The 14,681-nt window shown below is 38.6% G+C and overlaps 1 protein-coding gene and 1 long non-coding RNA gene across 3 annotated transcripts in view; one reads left to right on the forward strand and one right to left on the reverse strand.

Moving 5' to 3' along the window:
• The window catches only part of ARHGAP39 (Rho GTPase activating protein 39), a 104,804-nt gene that overhangs the window by 8,201 nt on the left and 81,922 nt on the right, over nt 1-14,681 (reverse strand). The window contains exons 5-7 of one of the 2 annotated variants that reach the window (XM_086876163.1): nt 9,597-10,158; nt 6,197-6,289; nt 743-816 (exon numbers count right to left, since the gene is read on the reverse strand). In XM_086876163.1, the coding sequence (XP_086732289.1) occupies nt 743-816; nt 6,197-6,289; nt 9,597-10,158 (729 nt within the window). The remainder of the gene's footprint in view (nt 1-742; nt 817-6,196; nt 6,290-9,596; nt 10,159-14,681) is intronic. The other variant, XM_086876155.1, reaches the window with a different exon arrangement.
• LOC147655240 (uncharacterized) lies at nt 7,267-11,142 on the forward strand. The gene is made up of 2 exons (XR_015282898.1): nt 7,267-8,704; nt 8,873-11,142. It is a non-coding gene; the product is annotated as an uncharacterized LOC147655240 (long non-coding RNA).

Consider the following 14,681-nt stretch of genomic DNA (forward strand, 5'->3'; position numbering starts at 1 on the left):
ATCACCAGATGGTCTCTGGGATGTCTTCAGAATGTTCTGAGAAAATCCCCTAAAGGTCTCCAGAAGGTCTTCAGAAGGTCTCCAGAAGACTCTCAGAAGTTCTCCAGATCCTTAAAAGATTCCTAGAAGATCCCTACAAAATCTTCAGAGAGTTCCCAGAAGGTCTCCGGAAAGTTTCCGGAAGATCTCCTGAAGATCCCCAGATGGTCTATGGAATGTCTTCAGAAGGCCCACAGAAAGTCCTTAAAAAGTTTCCAGAAGGTTCCCAAAAAGTCCCCTAAAGGTCTTCACAAGGTTCTCAGAAATTCTCCAGAAAATTTCTAGACGATCTCCAAAAGTCTTCAGAAGGTTCTCAGAAGTGCTCCAGAAGATCCCCAGACAGGTTTTAGGAGGTGCCCAGAAGGTCCTTTCAAGCTTTCAAGAAATTTCCCAGAAGGATCCCAGAAAGTTCTTGGAAGTTCTTCAGAAGATCCTTAAAAGCTTTCCAGAAGCTCCCTACAAGAAGTTCTCAAGGCATGTTCCAGAAGTTCTCCAGAAGGTCCTTAGAAGATTCCCATATGCTCTCCAGGTCTCCAGAAGATCCCCAGGAGTTCTCCAGAAGTTCTCCTCACCACAGCCACCACGTGTCACCACCTCCCTCCCTCCTCCAGCCCCCTCCCCAATCCCAGAAGCTCCTGCATGATCCCGGTGGGAAGTGACCTCCTTGTCCACCCCTTCCCAAGCCCACCCCATTTTCTGGTACCTTCTTGGCTCCGGTCAGCGCCGCCTTCTGGAGTTTGTTGTAGCAGTACTTGGCATAAGTGCTGATGGCCACCCCTGCAAGAGAAGACATGCTGGGTGGTGGGATGTCACCTCCAGGACCTGGAAGAGGTCCTGTCCCTTTCCCATGGTGCTGCTCCATCTCCATCCCTGTCACTACTCCCAAGGGGTTTGAGGAGGACAAGGTTCCCCTCAAACCTCACAAGAACCTTGGAGGAACCATCAAATGTGGAGCTCTGTAGCTCTGTGGTGGCCTCATCTTGGGTGGTTTTTGGGGGCCACCACTGCCATGGTCACCACTCCCATCCCATCTGTCTTCTCCAGATCCCACCACTTCTATCTTCAACCCATCTCCTCATCCTGATGTCCTTCAATGAGGAGATGACACCTATCCCAACAACCCTGCAGACTTGATGGGACCTTCTGGACCATTCCAGAAGATGCCTTGGGGACCTGGTGGAACCTTCTGGATAATCCCAGAAAATTCCCTGGGGATCGGGTGACACCTGCTGGCCCATCCCAACACCCCTGGGGACCTGATGGAACCTTCTGGATAATACTAGAAGAAGCTCTGGGACCTGGTGGGACCTTTCAGACCATCCTAACAACCCTGGGGACCTGGTGGAACCTTCTTGACCATCCCAACACCCCTGGGGACCTGATGGAACCTTCTGGATAATTCTAGAAGAAGCTCTGGGACCTGGTTGGACCTTTTGGACCATCCTAACTACCCTGGGGACCTGGTGGAACCTTCTGGATCATACCCAGGGAAGCCCTGGTGACCTGGTGGAACCTTCTGGATCATTCAACACCAGGTGGCTTCAAATCGTGGAATCATGGAACGATGGAATGGTTGGGGTGGGAAAGGACATTTGAGGACCATCTCATCCAAATCCCTGCCAGGAGACCAGGCTGGATTTTGGGATGCAGCCCAGGAGAAGATGGATCAACGACCTCCAGAAGTGCCCGGGGTTTGATGGGATCAGACGGGATCTGATGGGATCCGATCCCAATTTTTGAAGGACCAGCCCCACCGAGAGCTCCTGGAGGCTCACAAAGTTCATCCTTGGTGTCTCCTGGAGGTTCCCAAAGCCCATCCTTGGGGTCTCCTGCAGGTTCCCCAAGCCCATCCTTGGTGTCTCCTGCAGGTTCCCCAAGCCCATCCTTGGTGTCTCCTGCAGGTTCCCCAAGCCCATCCTTGGTGTCTCCTGCAGGTTCCCAAAGCCCATCCTTGGTGTCTCCTGGAGGTTCCCCAAGCCCATCCTTGGGGTCTCCTGCAGGTTCCCCAAGCCCATCCTTGGTGTCTCCTGCAGGTTCCCCAAGCCCATCCTTGGGGTCTCCTGGAGGTTCCCCAAGCCCATCCTTGGGGTCTCCTGGAGGTTCCCCAAGCCCATCCTTGGTGTCTCCTGGAGGTTCCCCAAGCCCATCCTTGGGGTCTCCTGCAGGTTCCCCAAGCCCATCCTTGGTGTCTCCTGCAGGTTCCCCAAGCCCATCCTTGGTGTCTCCTGCAGGTTCCCAAAGCCCATCCTTGGTGTCTCCTGCAGGTTCCCCAAGCCCATCCTTGGTGTCTCCTGCAGGTTCCCCAAGCCCATCCTTGGGGTCTCCTGCAGGTTCCCCAAGCCCATCCTTGGTGTCTCCTGGAGGTTCCCCAAGCCCATCCTTGGGGTCTCCTGGAGGTTCCCCAAGCCCATCCTTGGTGTCTCCTGCAGGTTCCCCAAGCCCATCCTTGGTGTCTCCTGGAGGTTCCCCAAGCCCATCCTTGGGGTCTCCTGCAGGTTCCCCAAGCCCATCCTTGGTGTCTCCTGGAGGTTCCCCAAGCCCATCCTTGGTGTCTCCTGGAGGTTCCCCAAGCCCATCCTTGGTGTCTCCTGGAGGTTCCCCAAGCTCATCCTTGGTGTCTCCTGGAGGTTCCCCAAGCTCATCCTTGGTGTCTCCTGGAGGTTCCCCAAGCCCATCCTTGGTGTCTCCTGCAGGTTCCTCCTCATGGATCCACCTGGGATTGGCTCCCGGGGGGAATTCCCGGGAAATCCACCCAGAATCAGAGGGATCCTGAATTTCCTTCAATCCCAATGGAGAGACCGGAATTTTCCGGCATCGGGAAAACCCAAAGGTGGATTCGGAGGGGATTTTCTCAATTAAATCAATTATATTAATTGAACAAATAATAATTAATAAATTACGATAATAAATTAATAAATAATACTTATATTAATATTATAAAAATAATATTAATTATAAATGTATAATAAATAGAATAAAATAATAAATAAAATAATTTATTAATTCTAAATGTATGTTTAATTTATTAAAATTCATATTAATATTATTAATAAATAATAAATTATAATTCTATTATACAGTAAATTATAATTAATTTATATTAATTATTTTTACTATTATTTAAATAATATTAAAGTATTATTTTAATTAAATAATAGTGGTTTAATATTATTTTAATATTTTCAAATTTAATTATATTAATTAAAATAAATTATATTAATTAAACTATGGATATTATGATACTAATCAAAAGTAGTTGATATAGCAATAAAATTAAATTCACTTTCTTTCATTATTAGCATAAATTGATGTATTTAAAAACAATATTAATAAATATTAATTGATATTAATAATTAAATGATTTTATATTTAGTTATATATAATATTAAATATTCATCATTATTAACAAATTTTAATAAAGCAAAATAAAATTATAATATATCTTATATAAAATATATAAATATATACTTATATATATTAAGTTTTAAGTTAATTTTATTAATTATAAAAATTGTATTAATAAATATTTATTAATAAACTTTAATATTTAATATCATTATGAAGATCATAATTAACAGTAAATATTGTCACTTATATTAGGTAATTTTCTCATTTACATTATTTGTATTCATTGAAAAAATGGTAATAATTAAATTATTATATTAATAAACTATATGTTATATTAATTATATTAAATAATGTGATAAAATCAATGAAATTTATTTTCTTTAATTATTAGCATTAAATCGATGCCTTATGAATAATATTGTATATATTAATATATATTAATAATATAATATTGTTTCATTTAATATTAAAGTTATATATGACATATATTAATAATTTAAATAATTAATACCATCACAAATATCATAATTATTAATATATAATAACTTATTTTAACTCTAATAATATTAATAATAATAGCAATTTAAAATATTATAATTACATCATAATGTATCCTAGTCGATATCTACAATAATAAAGATATTGAAAATATTGTGTATAATGCTCTATCTATTAAAATATATGTAATTTATAATTATGTATTTGAAATTAGAAAAATAAATATGTATTAGATATTTAATAACCCATAAGTTGTATTATATTTCATTAATTAAGGTATTAATTATGTATTAAATGTATACAATTATTACAATAATTATTATATCATTATTACTTTAATTATATAGTAATAAAATGGCATTAATAAAATAATAAGAATAATAATAGCAAAATAAGCATGAAATAATAATAATAATAATAATAGTACTACTAATAATAATAGTACTAATAGCATACAATAAACTCCATATATTAGACATATTATAGAACATATCCCTATGCATTCTAATTAAGGAGATTTTAAATTATAGATAATAATTATATGCAATTATTATTAATTATTACACTGTTGTAATAACATACCTGCATATAATAGCATATTTCTAATTATAACTATATAATCATAACTTTATCTTATATAATAATAAAATATTTATAAATATAATTATATGAATTATAGAATTATTGTATAATTATAATTGTAATATAATTATTACGTTATTTTTTCTATATTATTTTATATTACATTAATTATTATTATATAATAAGTATATAAATATACTTAGAAATGAAAATGTAACTGTAATTAATTATAGATACAATCATAATTACAATATAATTATAATTCCAAATTACAATGTAATGAAAATAATAATAATTATAAAAATAATGAAATTATAAAATTATTAGTTATTATTATTATGATAACTATTACGATTACCATTATTATTTATTATTACTACTATTTTTAATTAATATCTATATTAGTACTAGCATCCATATTATGATTTATTATTAATAAAATGATACTAGTATTAAAACTAATATTAATGCTGAAATTAATGATATTTATTACTATTACTAATAACAATTATATTTATTACTATTACGATTAGTGTTAGTCTTCTTATTCTTATATTATCTGTTAATATTGCTATTTATTATTAATACTTATATTAATACTAACATCTGTATTATGATTTATTATTAATAAAAAAATAATAGCATTTTTTAAGGGATATTAATGCTAAAAATAATATTTATAATAATAATAATATTTATTACGATTACGATTACGCTTATTATGCCTACATTTTTATTTATTAGTATTACCATTTTTTATTATTAATATTAACATTAGCATCAACATTTCTATTATTAATATAACGCTAATATTAAATCTAATTACATGCATACCAACATTAATACTAATATTAATAATTTTGTTATAGTAGTATATTAATATATCAATATATCAATATTATACAGTAATATAATATCAATATATTGATATTATATATTGATATATCGATATTATATATTAATATATCGCTATTATATATTATATATAATATTAATATATAATATAAAGGTATAATATAAATATAAAATATTTATATATTGTAGTAGTATTTTAATATATCAATGTTGTATATTACTATAATAGCAATATATAATATAAATATAAAATATAAATATAAAATATTTATATATTATAATAATATTTTAATATATCAATATTATATACTACTATAATAGTAATATATAATATAAATATGTAATATAAATAAAAAATATTTACATATTATAATATATTAATATATCAATATTATATATTACTATAATAGTAATATATATTATACATAATATTAATGTATAATATTGATATTTAAGGATAATGTATTAATATACAATATTAAGACATAATATAATAATATATATTAATATTGATATATTAATATTAACATATTAATAATTAATAATATATTAAATGTTATCAGATACTATTATTATAATAATTAATATTCTTATATTAATATATTAATATAATATATTAATATAATATGTTAATATAAATATATTTTTATATATTAATATATACTAATATTTAAAATATTAATAATAACATTATATAATAATATTTAAAATATTAATAATATTATTAATCGATAAATTTCACCAACTCGACCTCACTCCTATTAATTACCCCAATTAATTAATGAATCCCCCATCCCTCTATCCCTGCTGTCCCTCTCCCGTCCCTCTGCTCCCTGGGGAATTCCGGGAATTCCGGGAATTCCGGGGTCCCTACCCGGGATCTCCTCGCTCTGGGGCTTTGGTTTCTTTCGCAATTTGGGTTTCTTCTGATTGGTCCTTGCCAGGATGTGCCGGAGGTGCCGCGAAACTGGGGAAAAACACCGGGAATTCCCGCGGGAAACGGACACCGGGAGAACAACGGGAATTGACACGGAATTGGAATGACATTGAAATAAAAAAAAATAAATAAAAAATTAAAATTAAATTGAAATTAAATTGAAATTGAAATGAAAATTAAATTGAAAATAAAACTAAAATTAAATTGAAATTGAAATTAAAATTAAAATTAAATTAAAATGAAATTGAAATTAAATTGAAATTGAAATGAAATTGAAATGAAAATTAAATTGAAATTAAAATTGAAATGAAATTGAAATGAAATTGGAAATAAAACTAAAATTAAATTGAAATTGAAATTAAAATGAAAATTAAATTGAAATTAAAATTGAAATGAAATTGAAATGAAATTGAAAATATAACTAAAATTAAATTGAAATTGAAAATAAAATTAAAATTACAATGAAATGGAAATGAAATTGAAATGAAATTGAAAATACATTTAAAATTAAATTGAAATTAAAATTAAAATTAAATTGAAATGGAAATGAAATTAAATTGAAAATACAATTAAAATTAAATTGAAATTAAATTAAATTGAAATCAGAAAGAAAATTAAAATTAAACTGAAATTGAAATTAAAATTAAATCAAAATGAAATTGAAAATAAAATTAAAACTAAAATTGAAATTGAAATTATGATTTAAATAGAAAAAAAAATTAAGTTTAAATGGAACTTGAAAAAAATTAAGGTGAAGTTAAAACTGAAATTTAAAATTAAATGGGATTTGAAATTAAAAAAAATTAAATTAAAATTAGAAAACTGAAATTAAAATTGGAATTAAAATTTCTAAAATAGAAACAAATGAAATTTGAATTTGAAATGAAACTGAAATAAAATGTAAAGAAAGTTGAAATAAATTTAAAATTATTTAAAATAAAAATTGAAGTTTAATTTGAAATTAAAATAAAATCAAATTAATTTCATATCATTGAAATGAAATTAAAGGAAAATGAAAAAATTTAAATGGAAATAAAAATTGAAGGGAAATGAAAATGGAAATGAAAATAAAACACTGAAATGAAATTGAATTAAAACATTGAAATGGAGTTTAAATGGAAATGAAAATAAAAGAAAGTTCAATAAAAATGCAAAGTTAAAATATTATAAAAATTAAAATTGAAATAATTATAAATAAAGCCAAATTAAAAATCAGTAAGCAAAGGTTAAAAATGAAGAAAAGTTTAAAAATTTATTGGAATAGAAATAAAAAATGAAAATAAAATTATTAAAGCAATAAATAAGTAAAATAAAATAAAAAAATTAAAGTATTAAAGCAATAATTAAAGAAAATAAGTATAAAAATTAAAGATACATTGTAAATCAATTAAAGCAAAAAATAAAGACAAAAAAATGATATAAAAATGTACATTAAAAATAGAAAAAATGATAACTAAAAATGAAATAAAAAGAGAAATAAAGAAAATAAAAATTACAGGAAAAATATTTAAAACTCAAAATAAAAGGAAGAAAATAAAAAAAAAAAGTGAATAAAACCACAATTAAAATGACAATGAAAATGCAAATTAAACCAAATGAGATGGAATAGAAAATTCAAATTAAAACAAATCAACGTCGACAACAAAACCGATCAACACAAACACAACGAAATCCCTGGAAAAAACACGGAAAACTCAAAATGAGGATGGAATTCGGGAATTCCCAGGGAAGGGCTCTGATTGGCTGGGGAGGAGTTGGGGGTGGAGCCTCTCCCTCAGCGCTGAATCCAGCGGGAAATGACTTTGACACCTCTGGTGGGACCAACCCAACTCATCCCAACATTCCTGGGAATTCCCATTGGGAATGCTCCAGCTTCCGTGGCCTCCTGGGGTGGGATCATCTCCTTGTGTTCCCCAGGAGCTGGAGGACACCTCGGAAGCCCGCGAGAAATTTGGGATCCAAAATCCTAAATTTTCCTGGATTCCCAATCCCACCTCATCCGCGACCCACTGGGAGGGGGCATCGACTCATGGGGATGTCCAGATGGGGAAGGATTTGGGACAACCAATGCCAAGGCTGGAGAGGATCTCCTAAAATTCCCACATTTCCCAGACTTCTGTCTCCTTCTCCGGCCATGACCAAAAACCTCGGGAGATGGGAATCTTCTGGGTTCCATCCCAACACAGGGGGGGTTTTTTGGGATCCAAAGCTACTCAAGAACTCATCAGGAGGTGGGAACAATGGTGAAACCGTGGAATCACGGGATTTTGGATCCAAAGCTACTTGAGAAGGAACATCTGGAGGTGGGAATGATGGTGAAACCATGGACTCACAGGATTTTGGATCCAAAGCTACTCAAGAACTCATCAGGAGGTGGGAATGATGGTGAAACCATGGAATCACAGGATTTTGGATCCAAAGCTACTTGAGAAGGAACATCTGGAGGTGGGAATGATGGTGAAACCATGGACTCACAGGATTTTGGATCCAAAGCTACTGGAGAAGGAACATCTGGAGGTGGGAATGATGGTGAAACCATGGAATCACAGGATTTTGGATCCAAAGCTACTGGAGAAGGAACATCAGGAGGTGGGAATGATGGAACATCAGGAGGTGGGAATGATGGTGAAACCATGGAATCACAGGATTTTGGATCCAAAGCTACTCAAGAACTCATCAGGAGGTGGGAATGATGGTGAAACCATGGAATCACGGGATTTTGGATCCAACGCTACTTGAGAAGGAACATCTGGAGGTGGGAATGATGGTGAAACCATGGAATCACAGGATTTTGGATCCAAAGGTACTCAAGAAGGAACATCTGGAGGTGGGAATGATGGTGAAAACTGTGGAATCACGGGATTTTGGATCCAAAGGTACTTGAGAAGGAACATCAGGAGGTGGGAATGATGGTGAAACCGTGGAATCAGGGAATGGTTTGTGTTGGAAGGAACTTCAGGGGATGGGAGAAGTTCCAGGAGTGGAGGTGACACTGATCCCACAGAGGTGTCAAAGCTCATTTCCTCTTGGATCTCCCATTGGATTTCTGGGAAGGAGAAGGGTGGGAAAGGCCCCACAGCACCGGGTGCACCTCCAGGAGATATTCTGGATGAGGATCCACCTTTCCACAAGGACACTCAGCCAAGAGGAAAGGAACCAAATCAGTGGCTTGGGACACGGAATCATGGAATGGTTTGGATTGGAAAGGACCACAAAGCCCATCCAGGGACACCTTCTGCTATCCCAGGCCGCTCCAATCCCCATCCAACCTGACCTGGAACACTTCCAGAGATTGGAGACAGCCACAGAAGCCACCGGGCCGCGGTTCCTCACTTACCTTTGGTGTCATTCACCGGATCCATGTGCCGGTAAATGTATCCTTCAAGGTAGGAATGGAATTTGGGAGTGGGTGGGAAAAAGGCCAAACAAATGGCCATGAGCTCCCAGCCGCGGGCCAGGCTCTCGTATCGGAAGTTCTCGGTGGTCTGCCGGCACAGCTGGATGTAGAGCTCATCTCGCAGCCCCTGCATGCTCCAACCTTTGGTGGCGATCTCCAAGGCCACGTTGAGCTGGTCCGTCTTGGCCCGCCGGTCGCCCATGTACATCTGGATGAGCTTGAAGATCTCGCACGCCTCCTTCTTGACGTTGCGGTCGTTGGTCATGATCATGGGTTTCTTGATGGATTCGCTGCTCCAGGCCAGCATGTTGGCGATGGAGACCTTCCGTCGGAAGAGCCCTTGGGTGTGCTTGTTGAAGTGCTTGGAGGCCCAGTTCTCAATGTCCGTCTCCGAGGAGGGCTTGCGCAGGTTGAAGGTGGGGAAGACGCAGCTGGCGCTCGGCATCATGTTCCGCGTCTGCCGGCTGTTTTCGAACTGCGCGCAGGCGCCGAGGTCCTCGGACTGGGGGACAACAGGCGGGACAGGTCAGCGGTGCTGGTGGGGTGGGAGTGCTGATGGAACGATCGATTGATCAATCAATCGATCAATAGATCAAAAAACTGACCAACCGATAAACCAATGAACCAGCCAACCGACGGATCAATCAATGAAGCAACCAACCAACTGATCAATGAACCAACCAACCAATGGATCAATCATTGAACCAAGCAACCAACCAATGGATCAATCAATGAACCAAGCAACCAACCAACTGATCCATCAATGAAGCAAGCAAGCAACCGATGGATCAATCAATGAAGCAACCAAGCAACTGATCAATCAATGAACCAACCAAGCAATGGATCAATCAATGAACCAATGGATCAATCAATGAAGCAACCAACCAATGGATCAATCAATGAAGCAAGCAACCGATGGATCAATCAATGAAGCAAGCAACCGATGGATCATTCAATGAAGCAACCAACCAATGGATCAATCAATGAAGCAACCAAGCAACCGATGGATCAATCAATGAACCAAGCAACCAACTGATGGATCAATCAATGAAGCAACCAACCAATGGATCAATCAATGAAGCAACCAAGCAATGGATCAATCAATGAACTAAGCAAGCAACCAACGGATAAATCAATGAAGCAAGCAAGCAACTGATCAATCAACAAACCAACCAACCAATGGATCAATCAATGAAGCAACCAACCAATGATCAATCAATGAACCAAGCAACCGATGGATCAATCAATGAAGCAAGCAACCAACCAATGGATCGATCAATGAAGCAATCAAGTAAGCAACTGATCAATCAATGAACCAAGCAACCAATGGATCAATCAATCAATGAAGCAACCAACCAATGGATCAACAAACCAATCAACCAGTAAACCAATGAACCAAGCAACCAATGGATCAAGCAACCAAGCAATGAATCAACCAACAAACCAATCAATTATCAATGAATCAATCAATTAATCAAGCAAGCAAGCAAGCAATCAACAGATCAAAAAACTAACTAACCAACCAATAAACCAATGAACCAACCAACAAATTGATTAATCATCAAACTGATCAATGAAACAACCAGCCAGTAAACCAATCAACCAACCATCCAACAAATGGATCAATCAACCAATGAATGAATTAATGAATCAATCAATCAATTAATCAATCAACCAATGAACCAATCAAGAAATCAACAGACCAACAAACCAACCAGTAGGGCAGTCAGTGAAAAAACCCAATGAACCAATAAAACAATCAATCAACCAAGCAAACATCCAGCCAATAAATCAGACAACAAACTGATCAATCAACCAAGCAAGAAATCAATCAACCAACCAACCAGTCCATCAATCAATCAATCAATCAATCAATGAATCAACCAATCATCCAACCAATAAATTAGCCAGAAGCCAAATCAATCAACCGATCAACCAACTGACCAGTGGAGAAACCAACAGACCGACCAAGCAATGAATGAATGGTTGAACCAACCAACCAATGAATTGATCCACCAAATCAATCAATCAATCAATCAATCAATCAACTGACCAGCCAACAAACAAATGATCCAATAAATCAACCAATCAAACAATGAACCAACCAACCAACCAAAAAAATGACCAATCAATTAAACAAGCAATCATTCAACCAATAAATCAGCCAGCAAGCCAATCAATGAAACAATTGATCGGTGGAGAAACCAACGGACACTCCAACCAACCAACCAATGAATTGATCCAACAAATTAATCAATCAATCAATCAATCAATCAACCAAGCAATGAACCGACTGACCAGCCAACAAACCAATGAATGAATGAATGAGTCAACCAACCAACCAACCAATTGTTGCAGCATTCAGAGGGTCTTCCCACAAACCTCATCCTCTCCGAGGAGCTTCTCCTCAATTCCATCATGGCCAAGTGGAGCTGACCCAGTGCCAGCAGCCACGGTGGGCTGTGGCACCGATTGGCATCAGGAGGGAGGGGACTGGTGGGGACAAGTGACAGGATGGACTCTCTTCTCTCTTGGTCAGTGGAGTCAAGGGCAGAAGCTGGTGGCAATGTAGGGGAAAACAAAGCGCGAGTGGCTTTGGGTTCCACCTGTCCTTTGGGGACACTGGGGACACACCCACCTTTAACAGCCCCCAGGAGACCCTCTCTACCCAAAATCATCTTCCAGGGTGGTTGTCCAGCGGCCACAGGAGGACGCTGGTGGCTCCTCCAAGCCATGAGCAATGTGGATGGTCCTGAACATCCTGAGGGACAGGAGATGCTCAGGATTTTACCGTGACCTCTGCAGAGCATCCAGCTGGGAAGGACCCAGAGGCCCCCTCTGGACCAGTGTCCTCCTCCTACTGGAACCAGCACAGCTTGTGGATGTCACCCCACGAGGTGGAGGGACACCCCAACAGCTGGTGACCAGCATGGAGGAGGCCTACAAGGGACAATGGGGATGGACAATTCTATTGTCCTGCAGCCAGCCAAGGTGGCTTCATCATTTCTTCTGTGACAGCCAGGCCAGCCCCACCTGTGTTTGGGGGGCTCTGAGGCTCCATGGCAGGGGAGGACATGCCACACAATCCAGAGGTGACACTGCTGTCCCCACCTCGTGTGGAGGAGCTGCATTGGTGGCCCTGAGCAGAGTCCATGGCTAAGGTGACTCCAGTGCTGCCACGGACTTGGGGTTGGGCTTTAGATGAGGAACAGAAGAAAAGCAGAAGGTGCAAGGACCCAGGAGGGGACAAGGAAGCCACCCAAAGAGCCACCACAGCTGCTGGCAGGAGCTTCTACTTCTTCAAAGAAGTCAAGTTTCTTGTCTCTTCAACAACTCATCCTGTTCTAATGTCAGTATCTTCCCATCGACATGGCTCCACTCCCATCTTGACTGCAGTGATGATGGCAGGGACATGGGATGGGGACATGGGAGCTTCACCCCTCAAAAGACCCAGCCTTGCTGTCACTGTGGCCCCAAAGGTCCTTCAGTGTGCTCCAACCGGGTAAGCTGAAGGTCCATGGGGTTTCCTGGGTGGAAAGACGCAGGAGATGCTCGAAGGTCTCTCAGTTGGCAGCTGTTGGGGAAGTGGCTCTTCCAAAAATTGGTCCATGACCAGAGCCACCAACAACACTCAAGGAGAAGGAAGGAACCACATTGGTTGGGGTCATCAACCTTCTCCATCCAAGGTGAGCATGGTCAGGTCAGGGAGTGACACCAGAAGTGAAATGTGATGGATCCTCTGCTGCCAAAGCCAATAGGAAATTAACTTCAGCCCTAATTAGCTTTAATTAGCACCTAAATGAACTTGGGGGATGCCCTGGCCTACAAGAAGGGGAATAAACCATCAGGCATCAACTGCAAATGGCCATGACCTCCTGCCTGTCCCATGAGGTGACCATGGTGTCACCTCAGAAATTAGGGATTCATCAAGGGAGAAGGTCCTGGAGCCATGTGGATGGGGCTTGGATGCACCTGAGTGTGGGGACACTCCACTGGTGACAATCACAGCCATGACCATGGAAGGGTTTGGGTTGGAAAGAACCTTCAAGATCATCCCATTCCAATGGCCAGCGACACCTTCCATGATCCCAGGTTGCTCCAAACACCGTCCAACCTGGCCTTGGACACTCCCAGGGATGGGGCAGCCACAGCTTCTCTGGGAAATTGGTGCTGGTATCCCACCACCTTGGTGTCCCTGAGGTTGACGAAAACAGATGGGGCCACCAGGACAGAAACCTGGTGGGAAGGAGAAGGAGAAAGACAGAAACGTGGTGGGAGAACATTCCCACCATGTCCCAGGATGTGTGAAGAAGGCATAGGATCACTAATGGCAGCAGCTTTTTCTGCTGGCATGAAGATCCGAAGTGGATCTGGAGCTCTCCAGTTTTGGGTCTGGACCTCCTCGTGCAGCACTGAATCCTTGGGGACAATTGTGCTTCAGGAATCTTCTTCTGCTGCCTTTGGATGCAATGCTCCAACAATTTCATTACACGTTTCCATGGACAAAAACGGAATTTTCCAGATGGTTTGCTGTTTCCCAGGTCCATGTCCAGGGTCTCCTTCCTGCTGACTCCAAATTCTATCTTCCAGGCAGTTTTCCAGGTGGGATTCATCCCCACATGTGGCATCATCACCCATTTTTTGGAAGCCCTGACAGCTTTTCCCTGCCTTTCCCAGCCTTTCCCTGGAGGGGACAGATGGAGGACATCCAAAAACCAGGAGAACACCTGATGGGCTGGAATCTGGGCACATGGGATGCACCAGCTCCAACAATTCCAGGTCTCACTTCAGGGTCTCCTCCAGAATGGGAGTTTGGGGCTGGAGGGATCTCCAGGGAGGGAACAGGTGATCCACAACCCTGGGAAAGAAATCCTGGAAAACTGGTGGCTCTTTCATCCCAAGGTTTTGAGGGATCACCTTTCTAAGACCAACTTCTTTGAGAGACCACCTTGCTAAGGACCAACTTTGAAAGACCACCTTGGCAAGGACCAACTTTGGGGGACCACCTTGCTAAGGACCAACTTT

Source organism: Cyanistes caeruleus, chromosome 1 (assembly GCF_971803275.1).
Source record: "Cyanistes caeruleus chromosome 1, bCyaCae1.hap1.1, whole genome shotgun sequence".
Classification (NCBI taxonomy): domain Eukaryota; kingdom Metazoa; phylum Chordata; class Aves; order Passeriformes; family Paridae; genus Cyanistes; species Cyanistes caeruleus.